Source organism: Ovis aries, chromosome 18, assembly GCF_016772045.2.
Source record: "Ovis aries strain OAR_USU_Benz2616 breed Rambouillet chromosome 18, ARS-UI_Ramb_v3.0, whole genome shotgun sequence".
Lineage (NCBI taxonomy): Eukaryota > Metazoa > Chordata > Mammalia > Artiodactyla > Bovidae > Ovis > Ovis aries.
In genome coordinates this window covers 14,225,739-14,250,302 of record NC_056071.1, presented here as the reverse complement: position 1 = coordinate 14,250,302, position 24,564 = coordinate 14,225,739, and the positions used below count along the sequence as shown (strand labels likewise).

The window sequence follows — 24,564 nt, the reverse complement described above, 5'->3', positions numbered from 1 at the left end:
ACCAGTGAAGAGTACATATCCTACATGGTCTACATAGTTAAGAATCTTTAAAAACTATGAAGATTTAGGAAAAACAGGAAGACATATTCATGGTTTCAGAATTTCCTAAAAAGATTTGAAATGCAAAAATCTGCAAATAAAAGAATTGATAGAGTTGACTATTTCAAAATTAAAGTATCTATAATCTAAAACATCATATATGAAATCTAAAGAGACTAGAATATTTGAAATATCTATAAATGACAAAGAACTACTGTCAGAACATATAATGAATCTCTCCATATTGACACAAAAAAGAGAAACAGGAACTGCTGAATTATGCAAATCCAGGGGTTGCCAGTAAATCTCATAGAAAACAGAGCAAATAACATGAATGGGAAGTTCATAAAAGAGGAAACACAAATGTCCTATAAATGTTCAAACTCACTAGCAATTAAGAAAATAATAATATTTTAAAGATTAAAGATCATCTTTACCTATCAGGATGGTAAAGATTTCTTTTAATAACATTTTGTGTCAGGGTACAGGGCAATGGGCTGGAGTATAAATTGGTATGGTCACTCCAGAAGACATTTTTGCCAATGTCTACTACAATTTTAAATGCTCATATAGCATAATCCAGAAATTACTCTTCTTAACACCTACCCTAAATAAAGGTGTGTGGGGCAGATAAATGAAGGAGGCACCACGACCTAGCAGAATTTGGGTCTTAAGGTCCCTGGTGATCAGGAATTAAGCTTCTGGCCAATATCTAATCTTTTCCCCATTATGACCTGCACAGAGAACATGGTTGGGCCCTTGCTTCAATTCCTTTGACCTGACATCCTGTTATAACTGCCTCCCTTGGTTTAAATTCATCCATCCTTCCACATCAAGCACAAACATTATAGAGAACCAGAGTGCTATCTATGATTGGTTCATTAAGCTTGACTTTTTGCCAATGGCTCAATATCTAGTTTACATAGTAGTTCCCGTGTGATGTCTTGCCAACTCCAGTTATCTCCAGGATGACCGTGGCATCTTTCAAATCCAGGTTGGCCCCTCCAATGGGGTCTCACAGGCAAAAGCTGGGCTGGGAGAGGCTTAGGGTACCAGTCCAGTGGCGAGTCAGTGGAGAGTCCACTGATCTACATTTCCCCACTACTTCACCAGGAGTGACGGTTTCTTGCTAGATCCCACAATCCTTTGTTCTCACACCACTTATACTCACTGTATTAATCATGGTCCATGCTAGCTCAGTCAGTAGAGCATGGGACTCTTAATCCCAGGGTCGTGGGTTCGAGCCCCACGTTGGGCAGTCGATTTAAGATTTCTTTCCAACATGCTCTCGGTTCTTACCATCCCTAAGAACTGACCTCAATCCCGAGATTCTTGTTTGACTTCCCTGCTGGCTCAGACGGTAAAGCATCTGCCTACAACGTGGGAGACCCGGGTTGGATCCCTGGGTCGGGAAGATACTCTGGAGAAGGAGATGGCGACCCACTCCAGTGTTCTTGCCTGGAAAATCCCACGGACAGAGAAGCCTGGTAGACTACAGTCCACGGGGTCGCAAAGAGTCGGACACGACTGAGTGACTAAACTTCAAACTTTCCATATATTATATTCCTCTATTGACATATAGTCCTTACAGACACTATCTTATTTAATTCTTTAGTCCTGACAGTGCTTAAGATAATTTCTTATATGTATAAAAATACAGTAAATGTTTTTGATGCATTAAGTCAATGACTTCTCTAGTAGTCTAAAAATGTAGACAACATTACCAGGTGCAAGGTCTGATACTCGGAGCTGCTCTAACCATACACCCCACCTAGCATTGACCAAATCACTCCTGAGATCACACGAGGAAGACCAGAACTGAAACTGTCTTATTCTCCCATCTCCTTTTAGCCTCATCTAAATATGTCACTCTGGACTGATGATTCTTTTTTAACTGAAATATAGTTGATTTATTACACTGTGTTAGTTTCAGGTATATAGCAAAGTGATTCGGTTATACATAAATATATGTATAGACTGATATTCTTCTTTACTCTTTTCCGTTATAGTTTACTGCAAGAAATTTAATATAGTTCTCTGTGCTACACAGTGAATCCTTGCTGTTTATCTGCTTTATACGTAGCAGTGTGCTCTGTTAATCCTGTTCTCCCAATTTATCCCTCCTCCCCCTTTCCTGTTGGTAACCATAAATTTGTTTTCTATGTCTGTGATTCTGTTTCTGCTTTGTAAATAAGTTCATTTGTACTATTTTTTAGATTCAATATATGTGATATCATATAATATTTATCTTTCACTCTCTGACTTACTTCACTTAATCTGATCATCGATAGGTCCATCAATGTTGCTGAAAACAGTATTATTTCATTCTTTTTTATGGCTGAGTAATATTCCATTGTATCCAGTACACTATATTCAACTCTTACTGAAAAGACATTTGGGATTCCGTCTCTAAAAGACCCTCAAGGTAGACCCCAGAGATTGCTTTTAAATGCACCCCTCCAGGCACTTGAAGGCCCCACCACACCTGAAAAAAGCCTAATACCCACGAGAGTAAACCAGGTGTTGCTGGAGGCTTGAAGTAATTTTCACAAATTAAGCAGGATGATTTCTCATTATGCCAGATGGCAAGATGGAGAAACTTGTGGAGAGGGAGCCACTGCTGTTTTTCCTCCCTCTTTCTGCCCTACCCTAAAAAAAGGCAGATTATCCCAGAGGGCAGCTGAGAAGTAAAAATAGCAGCTGTTATTTACCGAGGCTCAATTATATGGTAGCCATTGTCCTAGGTTATTTCACATTTATCCCCACACTCAATTTTAGAAGGCAGGGATAGTTATCTCATTTTTCAGAGAAGGAAGGAGGTATTCAAAGCCTCTGCCAAGAATGAGTGGAGCTGGAGTTCCAACCCCAAACCCTGTGACTTCCGTCTCCACTCGAGGGTGCAGGCTTCTCCTTTTCCAGTCTTAGGACACTTGACATCAGTTGATGCTTCTGATGGGCATGGTGGCTTCTGGGAATTGATGAAGCTCTGTGTTTTGAATGGGAAGCCTCCTCTTCCTGTTGGACCAGGACAACCAGCCCCTGGGAGGGTCCACTGACATCCACACAAGCCATCATGTCACTCACAGCTCTCTGGGCTCTGGTGGTGAGAGCAGCGTTGAGGCCAGGAAGTGTCAGCAAAAGAACCACCAGTAATTGCATATGGCCACATCCAGGAAAACGCCAGCTCAGGAACTGGAGGCAGGAGTCTCCAGACTCAACTCACTCGTGGTGGGTGCATGGGTATGTGGGTATCAGGAAAGCAGAAGGTGGCTAGTGGTCTGTCTGAGAATTACTGGCAAGGCCACAGCACTGATCAATAGAACTTCCAGCAAAGATGGATATGCTCTGCACTGGGCTGTTCACTGTGGTAGCCACTTGGCACATGTAGCTTTTGAGCACTCAAAATGCGGCTAGAGCAACTGAGGAATTGAACTTTGAATCTGATTATAATTAACTTAAATAGTCACTTGCATCTAGTGGCTACTAAACCGGACAGTGCAAACCCACATCACACTACACCCCTTCTGAAGGTGAAGGGGCTAGGAGGTGGAGACTCTACAGCAGAAGGTCCCAAGTCAAAGGGCTGGAAAGGGACCCTGGGCAAAGATACAGTCTGGATTCTTCAAGAAATTGCAGCCACCACTTCTTAGTCTTCTACAAGAAAAAAAAAAAATCTGCTGCAAGGTATAGAGACTGAAATCAGGTCATCTTTCATCCCCCATATCCCCATCTCTGGATTCTTCAAGGCTGGCTCTTTCTCAGCTACCTCCAGACTCTTTTCCAGGGCTCTAAAGAATTTTAGCTGCTGTCTACCATTGCTGGAAGCTCTACGAAACTCTAGATTCGAAGACTAGGGTCTCAATAAAACTCTAAGACTGTTCCAGGATATTTCTGCCTAAAGAAAAGCCAAGCAGCCATTTCTAACCTATTTCTTTCCATTCCATACTGGCCTCAAGGGGATTCCACACACTTGCCAATCCCTCAGGCTTCAGTCGAGCAGAAAGACACAACTGCATCCTCTAACCTACCTCAATTCAGTTGCTCAGTCGGGTCCAACTCTTTGCGACCCCATGAATCACAGCATGCCAGGCCTCCCTGTCCATCACCAACTCCTGGAATTCACTCAGACTCACGTCCATCGAGTCGGTGATGCCATCTAGCCATCTCATCCTCTGTCGTCCCCTTCTCCTCCTGCCCCCAATCCCTCCCAGCATCAGAGTCTTTTCCAATGAGTCAACTCTTCCAATGAGGTGGCCAAAGTACTGAAGTTTCAGCTTTAGCATCATTCCTTCCAAAGAAATCCCAGGACTGATCTCCTTTAGAATGGACTGGTTGGATCTCCTTGCAGTCCAAGGGACTCTCAAGAGTCTTCTCCAACACCACAGTTCAAAAGCATCAATTATTTGGCGCTCAGCTTTCTTTACAGTCCACCTCTCACATCCATACATGACCACAGGAAAAACCATAGCCTTGACTACATGGACCTTTGTTGGCAAAGTAATGTCTCTGCTTTTCAATATGCTGTCTAGGTTGGTCATAACTTTTCTTCCAAGGAGTAAGCGTCTTTTAATTTCATGGCTGCAATCACCATCTGCAGTGATTTTGGAGCCCAAAAAAATGAAGTCTGATACTGTTTCCACTAACCTACCTAGGGGCTCCATAATGATGTGAATGATTGATAGAAACTCAGGATACCTTCTTAGAACCCACACCAGAGCTTATCTCGGTGTCTCACCCACCCTGATTCTCTCCTTTCCCTCTTCTGTCAGAGGGTTTTAATTTAGTGGAGAGGGAGAGAGGGGAAATTGCTTCTGACAGTCGTCGTCATCCAGGGTGTTGAATTTTGATACTCAAAAGTCCCAACTTTTAAATTCTTCACTCTTTTCTGCTCTACCAACACTTTATTAAGGCAATAGTCGCTTCACAGGCTAGTTTAAATGGGAAAGGACTAAACATTTTCTTAAGGTGGGGATGGAAGGGGGAGAATAACTAGAAACATGTTGCTTATTAATCTTGCAACATATTTTTATGCCACCAGGCACAGAAATTGAGATTCAAAACTCTGAATCTGCAGCAAAACTTACAAAACCTCCTTCTCCCATTCCAGTCTCCAGATGCCTCACAGCTGAAAAGACATTGGCTTCGTTTTTCTTGAAAGTAAAAGAAGTTAGTACTGAGAGGCCCTTTGGTTATTTCCTCATCCTGGCCTTGCATTTGATCTGATCTGCAGGCTGGAACCTGGCCATGCTGTTTTCCCCCAAGGACCTGTGGAGGGCTGTGGTCAGCTGGCACTCACGAAATCCTACAGGAATGTTGACGTGGTGGAGTTCACTGCCAGCCAATGATCTCCAGTTCCCTCTGGCCACCTTTCTTCCTCACCATCTCCTTGGGAATAAAAGAAGCCTCACCGAGTGTCTGTGCTTCAAGGACGAGATAAACTGAAATCGCGCTCCTCTCCCATGCTAGGGTAAAGAAGGCCCCCGTGGGCTTCCAAGGGCTACTTCTGTTTCTAAAGACAGCCATGTCCTGTAGAATCTGAAAGGCATCTTCACAACTGAGGGTTTCCCTGGTGGCTCAGATGGGAAAGAACCCGCATGCAATGCAGGAGGCCTGGGTTTGATTCCTGGGTTGGGAAGATGCCCTGGAGAAGGAAATGGCAACCCACTCCAGTGTTCTTGCCTGGAGAATCCCATGGACAGAGGAGCCTGGTGGGCTACAGTCCATGGGGGTCACAAAGAGTTGGACGTGCCTGAGCAAGTGAGTGAATGAGTATAGGTCATTCAGACAAGAATCCATAGAAATAATAAACCTAGTTATGGTTGAGGAGATATGCATTTTCCCATCTTTTTCTTGCATGGGTACTTCTTATGGGGGTAAACCATAGTCAAACCAGGGAATCAAAAAATATAATGCAGCAGCCATTTTCTAAGCAGTAACAAGTCTACGCTAGTCCTGCCCTCGGGGATGTGCATCTCGCAGGCAGGTTAAGGTCAAGAACACAGTTAACCAGAATACAAAGCAAGAGACGGCAGTCCCTTAAAATGGATGTGAGCCTCACTAACATGCCTCTCGCTCTAGGATTCAATGAGAGCTGAAATCGAGTCTCAAGCAATTTAAACATATATTAACCCCTCCATGACATTGTCATTTACTCCTTAACTTCTTTATTTTTTTAATTTTTTTTAATGTGGACCATTTCTAAAGTCCTTACTGAATTTGTTACAATATTGCTTCTTTTGCTTATGCCGTTTTTTTTTTTTGGCCTCGAGGCATGTGGGATCTCGGCTCCCTGATCAGGCATCCCCCTGTGCTGGAAGGCAAAATCTTAACCACTGGACCACCAGGGAATTCCCAGTCCTTGAGCTAAAATGTGTGCTGTGAATACTTTGTGAAGTTGGATGTTTCTTTCTTGACTTCTAAGTGGAAAAGCACAATGTCCGTTCTGACCACCAAACAGTGGCACACCTTCAGGGTGAAGGAGGGGACAGTGATGTGCTGTGCTCATAGGAGCCATGCTTGATTCAACAGAGCACAAGCCAGAGGAAAATGTGATTCCTTCAGCTGGAGGGAAAAGAGCAGGATAACCCAGGTCGTGGAATCTCTTCTCTGTCATACTCAGCCTGACGCTCTTCCCATATATTTTCTTATTTACTCCTCCCAGTAGTGAAGTGTTACTATATTGATGCAACAGAATGGTGCTTTTGAGATGTCGCTGTCATTCAGTCGCTAAGTCCTGTCCGACTCTTTGCGGCCCCATGGACTGCAGCACGCCCGGCTTCCCTATCCTTCACTATTTCCTGGAGCTTGCTCAAACTCATGTCCATTGAGACGGTGATGCCATCCAACCATCTCATCCTCTGTTGCCCCCTTCTCCTCCTGCCTTCAATCTTTCCCAGCATTTTTTCTAAATGAGCTGGCTCTTTGAATCAAGTGGCCAAAGTATTGGAGCTTCAGCATCAGTCTTTCCAATGAGTATTTAGGATTGAGATACTAATTAATTTTTCTTTTTGTCATTACTTTTCTCTCTTGGTCCTTTTTTCTCCTCTCAATCTGGTAGGCTATTATGTAAGTTGCTTGGTGGAAGGATGTGGTAACCGAGAACAAAGAGTCGTTTCAAAAGCCACGGCCCTTTGGCAATGGAAGTCCCCCAAGCTTAAGAGCTGGACTGAGTAACAGAAGTCACTACCTCTAACTCAAAGCCATCCCACCAACTAGAAAAATATGCCCTAGCCTAGAAGCAGACGGAGTCAGAAAAGCAGCAATGAGATAGCATGGACAATGGGGCTCCTGCAAAAGCGGCCCTGTCTCCTCTCCCTGGGCAGCTGAGCAGGTAGAAATACTCAGATTCATTTCAGGGATATGAGGGCAAGAAGACTTCTGTCTTGTCTGCAGGTGCTGTGGAAGGCAGGCCGTTCGTCTCCAGAGACCTGGTCACAAGATGTGTCATAGTGGCGTGCTGGAGTTGGCTGGGATTGATCGATACATCTCCAGGAATTTCGTGAGCTGGCTGTTAAATCACTGGGAGCTTGAAATCTGCCATAGTGGGAGTATTTACACCCTCAAAGTTGGCAAGCACTGCAAATCAGGACCACTTTCCATCCAGAGGTGGTTGTTAAACATTTACCAGCATACCACTGGAGGGGTGGAGGGATGGAGGAAGCCTCAGGCAGTAACACAGAAAAATACATGTGCTCCCAAAAGTGCTGAGAAGGAGCGGAGAACACCCCAGATGGAGGGAACCTCCAGACAAGAGACTGTCTCTGGAAATTGCCTGGATAGACAACCGAGACCCACTTGGGGAGGACAGCTCAGCAGATGCCCAAATGACATCGAAGAGTGATCGGGCCCCTGGAATGATGGTAATTTTAGCTCAGTCCCCCAGAACATAAATGCAAAGCTGAGGAAAGGACAAGAAATCCCAATTTTTTTGACAGTACATTTCTTCTACCATGCAGAATAGGGACTCAAAACATAAATTCTTCTAGAAAGATTAAATCACACACACGGTACAGCTGAGTTGTGAAATGTCCATCTACATCCACGTGACATATAAGAAATGTGAAGTTTGGAATGGTTGCCTCTCCCCAGAATCTCCCACTGTCTTCTCTAGCTCCTGAATCTGTGCTATTTTTGCCACACTGGGGGGGAGCCACTATTGGGGGTGTCAGTACTGGAGGTGGGGAGTCGATCTGGGGACAGGGTGCAAGGCAGGTGCCAGCCACAAAGATGTAGAATGTCTTCCTAAGTCCCAATCCAGGTCAGCAAGAAGCTCCCACACCGCTTACCTAGTAAGGTAATAAATGACACTAAAGAGAGAGCTGAGAAGACCTCTTTTGAGCTGGTCAGGTTTTGCCAAATAATTTAAAAGCTGTGTTTGACAGGGGACAAGAGGGAGAGGTTATTAATCCAACTGATGACAGAGGGAATATAGTAAACACAGCAGGTCAGGGGCAAGAGAGGGGAACACGGCCATGGCCCCATGTAGGAGGCAGGGTACATTCAGGGGGGTCCACACAGTGGGTGGCGTGCATGGCATCTGAGCATGACTGGGTCAGCTCTCAGTAAGCCTTCGAAGATGAATGGGTAAAAAGGCACCCGTGTCCCTGCGGATGGCAGACAGGAAGAACTCTCTGATACAGCCTGAAATTTTCATCATTATTCATTGGGCACTCACTTCCCTATCCCACCATCCTCCTCTGAAAAGCAAGCCTCCCATGGGCATGAACATAGTATTTCCAACCAACGCCGGCATAAAGGAGTCTGTCCCAGCTAAGGACCAGCCTGTGGAAGCTTCTAAAACTAAGCAAATGACACTGATAGGGGAAAATACTGACCAAAACCGCCCACCCTGGCCAGGCACCACAATAACCATCTGCATGAACTATTTTATTACAGGAGGTCCTGGTAAGAAACACAGGACTAACAAGCCACTACCGAGAGAAAGAATTCAGAAAAGGTCAAAAGGTCAGTCTGTATGTCCTACCAACCTGCCAGAACGCATCCTGCTAAAATCCATCTCGGCTAAGCCATGAGTGCACGAGCAAGAAGGACCCCGAGTCAGAAGGAGGAGCCAGAGATCAGAACCCCATTCCAGGAAAACCTGGGACTGCCGGCCACGTGGCAGAGCAGCCCTCCTGGGTTCCCTTCCTCCCCTGCTCTCCACCTGGGAGCCTCTTTCCAATAAAGCCTCTTGCTCTGTCCGCACGTGTGTCTCCTCGGACAATTCATTGCCGAGGGAGTGTTAGACAAGAGTCCACTCTTGGGCACTGAAAGGGGTTCCCCTGCCTGCAATCAAACAGCTCTTCCAGATAGCCTCTCTGCATGAACTGCATCCTCCCAGGCAGAGAGGGCACCCCAGACCTTGGCTCACCCAGGGCAGAAGCAACAGCCCACTTCCAGGGTCTGGCTGATCCCCCCTGAAAGGCCAGCCTCCCTGACTTGAGCACATTGCTCGTTTCATAAAGTCCCCTAGCTATGCTCGTCATTAAAGGGTTTTTTAGAAGATGAGGCAGCATCTCTGAGGCTGGGAGGACGAGCAGACAGTGTGGGGCTCTCGACTCTGCCTGCACCGGGGTGTAAATTCCATCATCCATCAGTGGAGCCAAGTAGCAATGCAGGTCTCTGTCCCTCATCCCCTGGACATCAGCCAGGGGCCAAAATGCACCCGACACCTTGGACAGCCTCTGAGCGACAGGAGGGAAGAGCAGAGGCTGCTCTTTCAATCCCACTCCCATTTTCCTTTCTTTATTCCAGTTGCTGGGTCCTCTCTCTTCACCTAGGTCCTAAATACACTGAGGTGGGGGGCTCTGCCTAATACCTTCTACAATCACAGTAAGAGCTCAAGAAATGCATGTGTAGTCTGATCACTGATCAGACAACAGGCCTGTATGTATAATAGAAAACAAGGTCAGTATCTTCTCAGTTGCTCTCACTACCTGAGTGCTAAAGAGGAGGGATGAAGATGGTGAAGCAAGGCCACAGACTGTGATAGACTGTCTCCCAAATTGTAGGGAACAGGTCACTAGTGGTACATGAGCTACAGTTAGGTGTGAAAGTGTTAAGCACTCAGTCATGTCTTTGAGACCCCATGGACTGTAGCCCACCAGGCTCCTCTGTCCATGGAATTCTCCAGAAGTGGATAGCTATCCCTTTCTCCAGGGGATCTTCCTGACTCAGGGATTGAACCCCAGTCTTCCGCATTGCAAGAAGGTTCTTATCGTTAGGGTTCAGTTCAGTTCAGTCGCGTCCAACTCTTTGTGACCCCATGAATCACAGCACGCCAGGCCTCCCTGTCCATCACTAACTCCTGGAGTTCACTCAAACTCACGTCCATCGAGTCCATGATACCATCCAGCCATCTCATCCTCTGTCATCCCCTTCTCCTCCTGCCCCCAATCCCTCCCAGCATCAGAGTCTTTTCCAATGAGACAAGTCTTCACATGATGTGGCCAAAGTATTGGAGTTTCAGCTTTAGCATCAGTCCTTCCAAAGAAATCCCAGGGCTGATCTCCTTCAGAATGGACTCGTTGGATCTCCTTGCAGTCCAAGGGACTCTCAAGAGTCTTCTCCAACACAACAGTTCAAAAGCATCAATTCTTCGGTGCTCAGCCTTCTTCACAGTCCAACTCTCACATCCATACATGACCACAGGAAAAAACATAGCCTTGACTAGACAGACCTTAGTTGGCAATGTCTCTACTTTTGAGTATGCGATCCAGGTTGGTCATAACTTTTCTTCCAAGGAGTAAGCATCTTTTAATTTCATGGCTGCAATCACCATCTGCAGTGATTTTGGAGCCCCCCCAAAATAAAGTCTGACACTGTTTCCACTGTTTCTCCATCTATTTCTCATGAAGTGATGGGACCAGATGCCAGGATCTTCATTTTCTGAATGTTGAGCTTTAAGCCAACTTTTTCACTCTCCTCTTTCACTTGCATCAAGAGGCTTTTTAGTTCCTCTTCACTTTCTGCCATAAGGGTGGTGTCATCTGCATATCTGAGGTTATTGATATTTCTCCCGGCAATCTTGATTCCAGCTTGTGTTTCTTCCACTCCAGCTATTCTCATGATGTACTCTGCATAGACGTTAAATAAGCAGGGTGACAATATACAGCCTTGACATACTCCTTTTCCTATTTGGAACCAGTCTGTTGTTCCATGCCCAGTTCTAACTGTTGCTTCCTGACCTGCATATAGGTTTCTCAAGAGGCAGGTCCGGTGGTCTGGTATTCCCATCTCTTTCAGAATTTTCCACAGTTTATTGTGAACCACACAGTGAAAGGCTTTGGCATAGTCAATAAAGCAGAAATAGATGTTTTTCTGGAACTCTCTTGCTTTTTCCATGATCCAGTGGATGTTGGCAATTTGATCTCTGGTTCCTCTGCCTTATCTAAAACCAGCTTGAAAATCACGGTTCACGAGCTACTGAAGCGTGGCTTGGAGAAATTTGAGCATTACTTCACTAGTGTGTGAGATGAGTGCAATTGTACGGTAGTTTGAGCATTCTTTGGCATTGCTTTTCTTTGGGATTGGAATGAAAACTGACTTTTTCCAGTCCTGTGGCCACTGCTGAGTTTTCCAAATTTGCTGGCATATTGAGTGCAGCACTTTCACAGCATCATCTTTCAGGATTTGAAACAGCTCAACTGGAATTCCATCACCTCCACTAGCTTTGTTCGTAGTGATGCTTTCTAAGGCCCACTTGACTTCACATTCCAGGATGTCTGGCTCTAGATGAGTGATCACACCATCGTGATTATCTGGGTCGTGAAGATCTTTTTTGTATAGTTCTGTGTATTGTTGCCACCTCTTCTTAATATCTTCTGCTTCTGTTAGGTCCATACCATTTCTGTCCTTTATCGAGCCCATCTTTGCATGAAATGTTCCTTTGGTATCTCTAATTTTCTTGAAGAGGTCTCTAGTCTTTCCCATTCTGTTGTTTTCCCCTATTTCTTTGCATTGATCGCTGAAGAAGGCTTTCTTCTCTCTTCTTGCTATTCTCTGGAACTCTGCATTCAGATGCTTATATGTTTCCCTTTCTCCTTTGCTTTTCACCTCTCTTCTTTTCACAGCTATTTGTAAGGCCTCTCCAGACAGCCATTTTGCTTCTTTGCAATTCTTTTCCATGGGGATGGTCTTAATCCCTATCTCCTGTACAATGACACGAACCTCATTCCATAGTTCATCACACACTCTATCTATCAGATCTAGGCCCTTAAATCTATTTCTCACTTCCACTGTATAATCATAAGGGATTTGATTTAGGTCATACCTGAATGGTCTAGTGGTTTTCCCTACTTTCTTCAATTTAAGTCTGAATTTGGTAATAAGGAGTTCATGATCTGAGCCACAGTCAGCTCCTGGTCTTGTTTTTGTTGACTGTATAGAGCTTCTCCATCTTTGGCTGCAAAGAATATAATCAATCTGATTTCAGTGTTGACCATCTGGTGATGTCCATGTGTAGAGTCTTCTCTTGTGTTGTTGGAAGAGGGTGTTTGCTATGACCAGTGCATTTTCTTTGCAAAATTCTATTCGTCTTTGCCCTACTTCATTCCATATTTCAAGGCCAAATTTGTCTGTTACTCCAGGTGTTTCTTGACTTCCTACTTTTGCATTCCAGTCCCCTGTAATGAAAAGGACATCTTTTTTTGGGTGTTGGTTCTAAAAGGTCTTGTAGGTCTTCATAGAATCATTCAACTTCAGCTTCTTCAGAGTTACTGGTTGGGGCATAGACTTGGATTACTGTGATATTGAATGGTTTGCCTTGGAAACACACAGGGCTAGGGCTACCCAAATAGAATGATGAAATAAAGTTGGTTATTTACTTTGATTATTGGGTAATCATGTTGGTTATTAAAATGCAATACACAGATATGTTGTTAAATAACAGGATTCATAGAGTGGGAAAGCTGGTCTACTTTCAAATTCCTTTCAATTCATCTGCGTAGAATAGAGTCTCTGTTGGGTGCCGGGGTGTCTTTGACACTTTCAAACACTTGCTAATCTTCCTTTTTCAGAAGCTGCCTTAGCACCTTTGCAGGCATCTGTGTCTAGATAAAATTAATTAACATTGTTTATCGTATTTTAACAACAAACTTACAATTTTGACAAGAGACATGGGTCTCCTATTTCCAATGGTTATTAGGCTTCATTTTACAGCAAACTTATGAAAAAGAACCGAGCCTGTTTTAAGAAAAGTAGTAAGGAATATCGCAGATGGTGTGCTGATGTAGAGAAAAAAAAAAAAAAACAACAACAAAAGAAAACCGTGAAGGAGTTACTTGAATGATAGAAGTTTCAGAATGTGCCATAAATGGTGGTAGAAAGAAGACAGAGTTTGGATTCAGAAATGCCCCCATCCTCAGGTGATGACTGCAAGAGTCAGCGGCCCAAGCCTCGGTCCTCACCCAGGCAGCAATCGTGTGTGAAGTTTTGTCTTGTTGGAACAGAAATACGGCGGGCATCCCAGTTAACTCCCAAACTTCCAACCACCCTTGTTTGGATCCAGAAAAGCCAGTTGGCTCGTGGCATTTCCCTGGTGACTGATTTTGGCCTCAGATTGGGGGGCGGGGGGGGGGGGGGCGGCGACCTAACTTATCCAGCCAGGTAAAAAGGAAAGGATTTGATGCCACAAGTAGGAAGCAGGTGGCCGTTTTCTCCCTATTCAATGAACGAGAGTCCGTGTGACCCCCAGCGGCTCCACCTTACAACCAGCAAGGAAAGTTTGAGGATGAAAGTAAAGCTGAGGACACCTGCACAGACTGATGAAGAGCCCAGCGTCTGGGTGGCACTGAGGAGCGGTTCTCCATCCACACCAGGACCCTGACCTAGCTCTCCATGTCCGCTGATGGGAGATGATGGCTCTACTGACCGGGGAAGCCAGCTGGAGCCGGGGTATGCTCCCTGCAGTTGAAAGCCCCTGTGATTCCGAACACTTTGAGGAGTCCCAGGTGGCGCTAGTGGTAAAGAATCTGCCTGCCAAGGCAGGAGACGCAGGAGACATGGGTTCGATCCCTGAGTTGGGAAGATCCTGTGGAGTAGGAAGTGGCAACCCAGTATTCTTGCCTGGAAAAATCCCATGGACAGAAGAGCCTGGCGGGCTACAGTTCATGGGGTCACCAAGAGTTGGACACAGCTGTGTGTGTGTGCACATGGGCACACACAGACACACAGAGGCTCAATACCTTATAGGATTCCAGTTAATGACACAGAGATGGGAAGGGTAGAGCAGGTGACCTGTGTCCTAGCCCCTGTGACTTCCCTCAGACCATTCAGCAGGAAATTCTGCTATTTCGTATCCAATCCCTGCCTCTCCTTTCAGGAAAACATTACTGAACAGGTCAGTGCATTCAGATAGCCAAAGGAGACTCTGACAAACCTTCCTGGAAAGTTAAGTCATCCACCAATGAAAACTCACACTTTCATTCCTATGCCTTCTGGTCCCTGCTAAGCTTGGTTTGTCCACCATCTAGAGACAGTGGGCAGTGGCCCTCTGTTCCCTTTATAGTGAATTTTTGCTATCTGGTATATCTAAAATGTCATCTATGGGCCCCTTCATCTTTCTCTTCTTCAGATTAAGTCCTTTGAGTGCATTCTCATAAGTATTATTTTCTAACTTTAAGTATTATTCCATTTCAAATCAGATCCTCCAGCAACCAAGATCCTGATTAAAACGCCTCCAATTGTACATGGTTCCAAGGAGGCCTGAGAAAGCCCAGGCATGTGAAATCACTTTACGAGAATAACCTGAGTACAAGTGTGGGGCATGGTTAAAGATGAAGAAGGCACTCAACGAAGCTCATCATGTGTTGTACTGAACTGAAATCATTTCAGCCAATGCCTCTTAAACTGACTTTTTTCACAGGGCTGGTGAATTGCAAGCAGCTTTAGCCTGTAATCAGGAAACCTCTGCTCTTGACTCTCCAGCTGAGACAGTTCTTGGCTATCAGTTTCCTCCTAAATTCTGTGATTTTAATGGCAAAAAATGAGAAGTGATCCACAGACTCTAGACAAAATCAGGGACTACTCTGGGGACATAGGCCACTGCAAGGCAAGCAGGGACCTGAAAAGGTAGAATTCTCTTTGAACTTCTTTCTTTCCTGCATCCCGGTGGCCTCCCATCCTGCCTGTTCCTTCAGACTCCAGCCAGGTTTGCCCTCCTCTTTCTCCAGGGAAGGGATCATGGGAAGCAGGCAGGAGATTTTCCCTTTGATGTCTGAGGGCGATGTGATTGCCCGTGCCATCAACCTTATGACTCCCTTTAGATGCATAACACAGTAGGCTTCCAGGAGAGGGACTTGCTCAGCCACGGGGAGCAGTCCTAGATAGAAGGGAATGAGGAGCAGTGACTTCAGGCTGACAGTTTTGCTCGCTACATGTGGTGGAGTACTGCATGTTCCAAACAAGAACCCCCAGGTCCTGCCCGAGTCTGGGCTCATTTAACCCTCACAGCTGCTCTGCCAGGGAGATGTCAGCTTTAATGCACACACACAGCCACCTTGATTGTTAAAATATTGAAATACTTCCATGAGAGCTGGTAAACAGTCTGCTCCGAGCCCCCTGAATTCCTTGCCCCCCACACCCTGGGTCTTAGCAAATGAAGAGAATACCTGGGCACTAACTGGAGCTCCAGAAACCAGATCCAGCACTTATAACATCTGTGGTTGTTCGTTAGTGCCTGGCTGTTACTGAACATTTTAAATATAATCTCTGATGCATAGTGCCTATAGTATATAAATTATACAGATCAGGTGTCTACAACAAAGTGTGGCTGTTTACCCATAAGAGCAATGTGAAGTGAATTAATAAGATATGGTGTACCCACATTAGAATCTTATTCAAAGCTGACTCACTGGAAAAGACCCTGATGCTGGGAAAGATTGAAGGCAGGAGAAGTGGATGACAGAGGATGAGATGGTTGGATGGCATCATCGATTCAATGGACATGAATTTGAGCAAACTCAGGGAGATAGTGAAGGACAGGGAAGCCTGGCATGCTGCAGTCCATGGGGTCACAAAGAATCAGACACAACTGAGAAACTGACAACAGCCATCAAAAGGAATATGCTTATCCATGCTGCTTTATCCTAAAACAGACCTTGAAAACATAGTGCTGAAAGGATCCAGACCCAAGAGGCCACATCAGTACAGTAAGTCCCCTACATATGAATGAGTTCCACTCCAAGAGTGCATTCGTAAGTCCAATAGTTAGCCCAGGTACCCAAAGAACACAATCGTCTATATAGTACTGTATTAAAATAGATTTATAATACTTTTCACAAAAATAATACAGAAAAAACCCTCAAAGTAAAGAAAACATTTTAAATCTTATCTTAGAGTACGGTACCTTGAAAAGTACATTGGTACCACACAACGGCTGGCTTACAGGGGCTGGCACGGAGTGCACAGGCCAGAAGAGTTCCTGATGGAGGAGGGAGAGGAGGTAGGAGATGGTGGAGCTGAAGGGCCGTCAGCGACAGGAGGCGGAGGGCACGCCGCAGTGTCACTCACGCCTGACGCTGACGGAACACACACGTGTAGGGTGCTTACTGTATGATTCTGTTTACATAAAATACCAAGACTGGGAAGATCTATAGAGACAAAAAAATACATGAGTGGTTGTCAGGGCCTGGGGGTGGCGCAGATGTCGAGGGGTGGGATTGGGGGAGGTGATAGCTATCGGGAGTGGAATTTCTTTTGGGGGTAAAGAAAATATTCTAAAATTGATCCTAGTGATAGGTACACAGCTACACACACTAGAAGTTACTGAATTGTATACTTGAAATGGATGAATTGTATGATATGGGATTTAAAGCTGTTTAAAAATGACTGGATACAACTTCCATAAACATTTACTAAATTTAAATTTATACCTACAGGCACACATATACACCATTGCTTTAACATATTATATACACTATAACACAAAGACAGAAATTGGATTTTTTTAGGGTGAGATGAAAAAATACAAGATTTGCTTTTGGAGACCCCTGCCCTAGAAGCAGATGCTGAGGTTAAGAGAGGCTACAGATCCTGCCCACTCACAGAGCCTTTGCTCTTCCTAGCATGGAATACAGATTCCAGGGCCTCCTAGAAGTTGAGGAAGGCCAGCGAGCACTGCTAGCATTTTTTTATGCTTACAATGTGTACTGAAAAGAAAGAAATGCTGAAATAGGGTTAAAATATCAAGAAATAATTTTTGTTTACGTTTGAAAAAAAATTAAGACTTTGTGACATGAAAAAAGAGAATGCAATATCATTTTGTTATTTACAAGATAATTGGAGTTTTTCTGGGGAAAATGAATTGAGAGCACAGGGAGGCAGTGGAATGATTATGGAGAACAATTCGAGGTGGGCGTCTTAACATCCCCATTCAGTGCAGTGTCTCCGTGGGTGTGTGCACAGTCGCGCTTGGTGATGGTGGCTGAGGCCCCGGTGAGTGTGTGAGTCACACTGAATGGACGCTGGGCGTCTGCACTGATGGACTGGTGGACACCTGTGCTTCAGGGCAGAGCATGAGAGCCAGAGAGCAGGGAGAGAAGCGGCCTGTGAGCTGCCTTTTTGTCTACAAGCAGTTATTTTGCGGAAGTATTTAGCCAGGGAGCAGAGGAACCTGAAAGAAGACTGTGGGCGGAGCCACCAGTTCAACCGGAAGGGGGATTATCAAGTCTCCTGGAGGCAAGGCAGCTCATTAATTCACAGCTGGTAAGATGTTTCCCGGCTAAGGTTGATACATATCGTTTTTAAGTGTCTTTCTCTCTTGCCAACAGTACAGTAGTAGCGAGGACAGAAAACTGTGGGAGCCCCTCCTTTATTTCTTCCTTTGCTTCCCAAATGTCCAAAGACACAGCGCTCTGGAGAAAGGCAGGGTTAAAGTCCCCCTCAGGTCTGAGGCCTTGGAAATTGAGTCCCTTCTTCATTTGGAGCCGCCCACCGGTTGCCATAGTAACACAACATCTGCTGCCCAACTCTGCCCCAGCGGTCACTGCGTTTGGCATCCTCCAAGCTGTTGTTCGTTCTGTATTTTGCCTGATGAGCTACTCTGCTTCCCCGAGGAAGGCATCACACTTTTCCAGCAAAGGAATGCTTATTCAAAAGGCAGGGTTATGGAGAGAAGGAGGTTAAATCTGTGCAAGCTGCAATTCTGAGACAGCAAGCTCTTTTGCGTGTGGGGCCATTAACTCTGCCAATCTCTGGATTAATGTTCTGCATCTGTTGATCCCAAATCCTACTGAAAATCATCCTCCTAGATTTATTAGCATTTGTTTCTAAGGAGCATACATTATTTATTAAAAGTTCTAAAAGATATTTAAAATATATATAAATTCCATGCTCCTTTCCTTTATTTTCTCATTTTAATATATCTCAAGTTTAATTGCTTATCTGCCGTTATTTCTATTCACCAATTATTTTTGAAACGGAATATGAATATAGGTTTCCTTGCCTACTGCTTTCTCCTGTTCTTCCAGGCAGCATCTTGATTCCCACTTCCTCTTGAAAAGACACGTTTTGTCCCACTTGCTTTAATAGTTACAATCCTTAAGGGGTCTCTAAGAAACTGAGAGGTGGTGTGGTACAGCCAAAGGAACACAGACTCTGGAGTTAAGGGAATTTAGGACTGGTCTCCTATCTCACTTTGCCTGGAGCTTGACCAGTTTTAGTGCGGAAAGTCCCCCATCTAAGGAGAACCTTCAGTCTTGGGCAAACTTGGACAATTTGTCACTCTCTTCCCAGCTTCCTCATCCTCTTACTCTCCTCTGTTGCTTTTCTGACACTCAGCTTTCTGATTTGTAAAATGAGAATGATAATAAGATGTTCCCCAAAAGGTTTTGGTGGAATTAGGCTTCCCTGATGGCTCAGAAGTAAAGAATCTGCCTTGCCAGGACAGGAGACACTGGAGACATGGGTTCAACCCCTGGGTTGGGAAGATCCCCTAGAGGAGGAAATGGCAACCCCGCTCCAGTATTTTTGCCTAAAAAATCCCATGGACAGAGCTTGTGGCTACAGTCCATAGGGCTGCAAAGTCAGACATGCCTGACTGAGTGAGTGAGTCAGTCTTCTAAATAGGTTAATAGATAAGATGCCTAATGTTAAAACAGAAGTCCATGCTCAGTAGCTATTATTATTATTAACCTTAGAATTAGAACTCTAGGGGCAATTTTGAATTGCTCATCCATTTTACATCTGAGAAACTGTTTTGTTCAGGGTGTCTACATTTTTTTGGAGAAGGCAATGGCACCCCACTCCAGTACTCTCGCCTGGAAAATCCCATGGACAGAGGAGCCTGGTGGGGTGCAGTCCATAGTATTGCTGAGGGTCAGACATGACTGAGCGACTTCACTTTCATGCACTGGAGAAGGAAATGGCAACACACTCCAGTGTTCTTGCCTGGAGAATCCCAGGGACGGGGGAGCCTGGTGGGCTGCCATCTCTGGGGTTGCGCAGAGTCGGACACAAGAAGGGCCAGGGTTAAGATCAGCAAGGGAAGTGCCTAGGGCTCAGCTTTTAAGGAAGAAGTCATTCTGGGGTCATCTAAGTACAGACTGCAAGCAAGATGCCAATCTGTTCACCTGTTCAATCATTTCCTCCTCCACGGGATCTTGCCTCCATGGGATCAGGGCCATTTAGTAATGCTGCCAGGGTTATGTCTTAGATAAAAAGTCACATTCTCTACTAGACAGATGCTTCATCTTATCTTTGGTGACAATTGATTTCTAATAGCAAGTTCTCCTAAAACACCTAGAGTTGGGACTGTAGCAAAAATGCTTTCATCATCATTAAAACAAGCAAAGCAAAACCCTTGGTTCTCAAGAGACTGTAAGAAGTGAATCATTATAGCCAATCATTTCCCAAATAGCATTAAATTTCCTTTTATTGTTAACAATATTGCATGGAAATCTTTCTGAAAGATATTGCCCATTTCCATGCTGTTTTCTTTCCATTAAATTAGACTTTTTATTTTGAAATAATTATAAGTTCAGGTGCAGCTGTGAGAGAGATACCATGTAAGCTTTACCCACTTTCTCTTAATTATAACATCTCACAAAACTCGAGTATAGTATCACAACCAGGATACTGATGTGGATACAGTCAACATACAGAACATTTCTGTATGGAACATGTTCTGTACAGAACATGACTGGAAGGACCGCTCTTCCTAACCTTTGGTAAACACACTCACCACCCTCCCACTCTCATTCCCTCCCTGCATGCGCATGCCGTCACTTCAGTCCTGTCTGACTCTTTGCGACTCCATAGACGGCAGCCCACCAGGCTCCTCTGTCCATGGGATTCTCCAGGCAAGAGTACTGGAGTGGGTTGCCATTTCCTCCTCCATGGGATCTTGCCGACCCAGGAATAAAACCCCACCTCTTATGACTCCTGCATTGGCAGGCAGGTTCTTACCACTAGCCCCACCTGGGAAGCCATTTTCATCATTTCAAGAAAGTTGTATAACGGAATCATATAATATGTAACATTCAGATTGGCTTTTCTCGGCATAGCTCTCTGAATATTCATCTGGGCTGTTGAGTATATCAATAGTTCATTCTTTTTATTGCTGAATAATATTCCTTTGTGTGAATGTAACACAGATTGTTTATCCACTATCTTCTTGAAGAACATCTGGGTGATTTCTGGTTTTCTACCATTATGAATAAAGCTGCTATAAAAACTCAACGCACGGTGCTAATAGAAATTTAGAACACAAATAAATGGGCATCTCATGTTGATGAACTGGAAGACTTAATATTGTTCAGATGATAATACTATCCACACAAACTAAAGCAATAGAATATACAACCCAGAAAGAACACTTGTGTATACGGTCAAATGATTTTTGACAAAGGTCAAGACATTTCATGGAGAAAGGACAGTCTTTCCAAAAAAATAATGTTGGAAAAACTGGATATATGCCCATATAAAAATGAAGTTGGACTATTATCTTATACTATATAATAAAATTAACTCAAAATGGATCAAAGAGCTAAATATAAGAGCTGAAACTCTGAAACTTAGACGAAAACACAGAGCGGATCCTCATGGCACCAGATTTTGCAAAGATTTCTTGAATATGACATCAATTACAGACAAAAGAAAATACAGATAAATTGAACTACATCAAAATTTAAAACTTTGTCCATTGAAGAACATAATAAAGACGACAATCTAAGGAATGGGAGAAAATATTTGCAAATCATATACCTGAAAAATGGCTAAGATCCAGAATATATAAAGAACCCCTACAACTCATCAACAAAAAAACTCAATTTTAAAATGGACAGAGTACTTGAATAGACATTCCTGCAAACAAGATACATGAATGATTAAAAAGCACATGAAAAGATATTCATATCACACTGATCATTAGGGAAGTGAAAATCAAAGCAATAATGAGATATAACCTCACACCCATTAGGATAGCCGCTATAGAAAGAAAGGATGGATGGAAAACTGACAAAGAGTTAGAAATGAAACCCTTGTGCACTGCAGTGGTAATATAAAATTGTTAAGCCACTATGGAAAATAGTATGGCAGTACCTTAAAACATTAAATATAGAATTATCACATGATCCAGCAATTCCATTTCTGGGAATACACTTAAAAGAAGTAAAAGCAGGACTCAGACAGATATTTGTACACCCATGTTCATAGCAGCATTATTCACAATAGCCAAAAGGTGAAAAAAGGCAACTCAAAAGTCCATTGACAGATGAACAGGTTTTTTTTAAGTGGTAGGAATGCCACCACCAAGATACCATGGGTTGTTTCTAACTTAAATCTCCCTCACAAGAACAACTAGCAACTATTCATGGGCAAGATACCACCAAGAAAAATCCCAGAATACAAAAGTGTGCCAAAGGACCCATGGCACCACAGAGATCAAACAGACTGCATTAGACATGTAAGAAGAGCAGCTACACAACGGCTGGCTTGTTTCTCCCCCAGGCTGGTGCAGCAACACACCAAGGGGTCTCTGCTGAGCCTCTGGTTCCTCGAGTGGGAAAGGAAAGCCAGGGTGAACACTGAGATCTTATAAGCATCGTGCGGTGCTTCTTGGGTGTCCCCACTCCAGTCTCATCCCACAGGTATTATGGGGGAATCTGTGAAGCTTGCCCGCTATGAATCTGATTGTGACTGATTCGGGAGAAGGGGCTTGCAACAACCAGTTCTTAGATCCAGGCAGATGCAATTTCTACCTGTAGCACCCAAGCAGAATTCTCAACCAGCAACTGCTTATCAGCAGCATCAAACCAGTGGCATGATCTGACCAGAGAACTCAGCAGAGTGTGAGTCTACCTGAACTGTGTCCGCAGGTAAAGAATCCTGCTGGCCCGGGAGCCTGGGCTACCACTTCCCAGGCAGGTGAGCTAATTCGTAGTTCTACCTACTGCTGAATTTAGTTCCCTGCCCCTCCAGACTAGGGAACACCTGAGATCAGGAACACCTGAGAGCCTTCTTGGAGCTGGCCCCTCGACTCCGCTCAGGCAGGCAAGCTAATTCATAGCCCCACGTTATGCTGAGTGTACCTCCCAACCCCATTTAACCTGACATGCAGACCAGAGCACCTGGAGAGCTACATAGCCCAGAGATGCTTCAGCAGACAGTACAGCAGACAGAGCTGACCATCTGCAGAGCAAAGCCAATGGCCCGATTTGGCCAGGAAACTTGGGGCAAGGGTCACCTTGAGTCAAGACCACAAGCAAAAAGCCTTGCCAGACTTGAGTTGGGTCTTCTGTTTTGCTAAGGCAGGGAAACAAATTTATAGCCTCACCCAATTCTGAAAACATCCTTCAGCCTGCCCAACCAGGGAACCTACCCAGAACACAGAAAACTGCATAGCCATCCAACAACCCTGCTTATAATCACAATTGAACAGCATGCAGAGTTTGTAGCTTTTTCCAACTGCAGGGCAAAATCAGTGGCTTCATCTGGCTAGGAAATTCAGTGCACAGTCTTGCCTTATTCACCCCCCAAACAAAACCATGCAGGCCCATCATGCTGCCCCACGAGGCCAGGGAAGCCAATTCATTTCCCCAGACGAGTATAGAAGCCAGTCCCAACTGTCTAGAAACCCTGACCAGGGAATTCAGACAACTACTGGGTTCATCCTATACCCTTGCTTGGGCGGGGAACCAACCCAGCAGTCCTATCTAACTGTTCTCAGCCAGTGGCACAATTATCTAATTTCAGAGCTCAGGCAGTGGCCTTTACCAAAAATAGACCCTGATAGCAAATCCCGCCTGTCCAAGGATATTACCAATAGACTTGTCTGGAAACCCAAACAGAACTGACAGGTGAAGAACAAGTATCTTTGTCAAAGTGAACCTATAAGGCATCAAAGGGGAGCTTACTTACTGAAATGCTCAGACATCAAGGTAAGAAATCAAGGATCTGAAAAAAAAAAAAAACCAACAGATAAACATGATACCAATAAAAGAAACAAATAAAACTTCAATACTGACCCGAAATTGACTACACTAAAGCCTTTGACTATGTGGATCACAGCAAATTGTGGAAAATTCTTCAACAGATGGGAATACCAGACCACCTTACCTGCCTACTGTGAAATCTGTATGCAGGTCAAGAAGCAACAGTTAAAATCGGACATGGAACAATGGACTGGTTCCAAATAGGGAAAGGAGTATATCAAGGTTGTATATTGTCACCCTTATTTAACTTATATGTGGAGTACATCATGTGAAATGCCAGACTGGATGAAGCACAAGCTGGAATCAAGATCACCAGGAGAAATATCAATAACCTCAGATATGCAGATAACACCACTCTTATGGAAGAAAAGTGAAGAGGAACTAAAGAGCCTCTTGATGAAGGTAAACAAGGAAAGTGAAAAAGTTGGCTTGAAACTCAACATTCAAAAAACAAGGATCATGGGATCTGGTCCCATTACTTCATGGCAAATAGAAGGGGAAACTATGGAAACAGTGACAGGTTTTATTTTCTGGGGCTCCAACATCACTGCAGACGGTGACTGCAGCCATGAAATTAAAAGACACTTGCTCCTTGAAAGAAAAGCTATGACCAACCTAGACAGTGTAGTAAAAAGCAGAGACATTATCTTGCCAACAAAGGTCCATCTAGTCAAAGCTTGTTTTTTTTCAGTAGTCATGTGTGGATGTGAGAGTTGGGCCATAAAGAAGACTGAGTGTCAAAGAATTGATGCTTTTGAGCTGTGGTGTTGGAGAAGACTCTTGAGAGCCCCTTGGACAGCAAGGAGATCAAAGCAGTCCATCCTTAAGGAAATCAACCCTGAATAATCATTGGAAGGGCTGATGCTAAAGTTCTAATACTTGGGCCACCTGATGCAAAGTGCTGACTCATTAGAAAAGACCCTGATGCTAGGAAAGATTGAGGGCAGAAGGGGATGACAGAGGATGAGGTGGTTAGATGTCATCACCAACTCAATGGACATGAGTTTGAGCAAGCTCCAAGAGATAGTGAGGACAGGGAAGCCTGGTGCCCATGGGGTTGCAAAGAGTCAGACATGGCTGAGTGACTGAACAAATA

The 24,564-nt window shown here is 44.3% G+C and overlaps 1 protein-coding gene and 1 non-coding gene across 2 annotated transcripts in view; both read left to right on the top strand.

Annotated features, from left to right (window-relative positions):
* Nucleotides 1-20,715, top strand: part of SLCO3A1 (solute carrier organic anion transporter family member 3A1) — a 404,171-nt gene extending 383,456 nt beyond the window's left edge. The window contains exon 11 of the mRNA XM_060401578.1: nucleotides 8,935-20,715. Coding sequence (XP_060257561.1) covers nucleotides 8,935-9,071 — 137 coding nt within the window. The 3' untranslated portion in view covers nucleotides 9,072-20,715. The remainder of the gene's footprint in view (nucleotides 1-8,934) is intronic.
* On the top strand, nucleotides 1,224-1,297 carry TRNAK-CUU (transfer RNA lysine (anticodon CUU)). Its single transcript has one exon. It is a non-coding gene; the product is annotated as a tRNA-Lys (tRNA).
* Nucleotides 20,716-24,564: the final 3,849 nt, after the last annotated feature.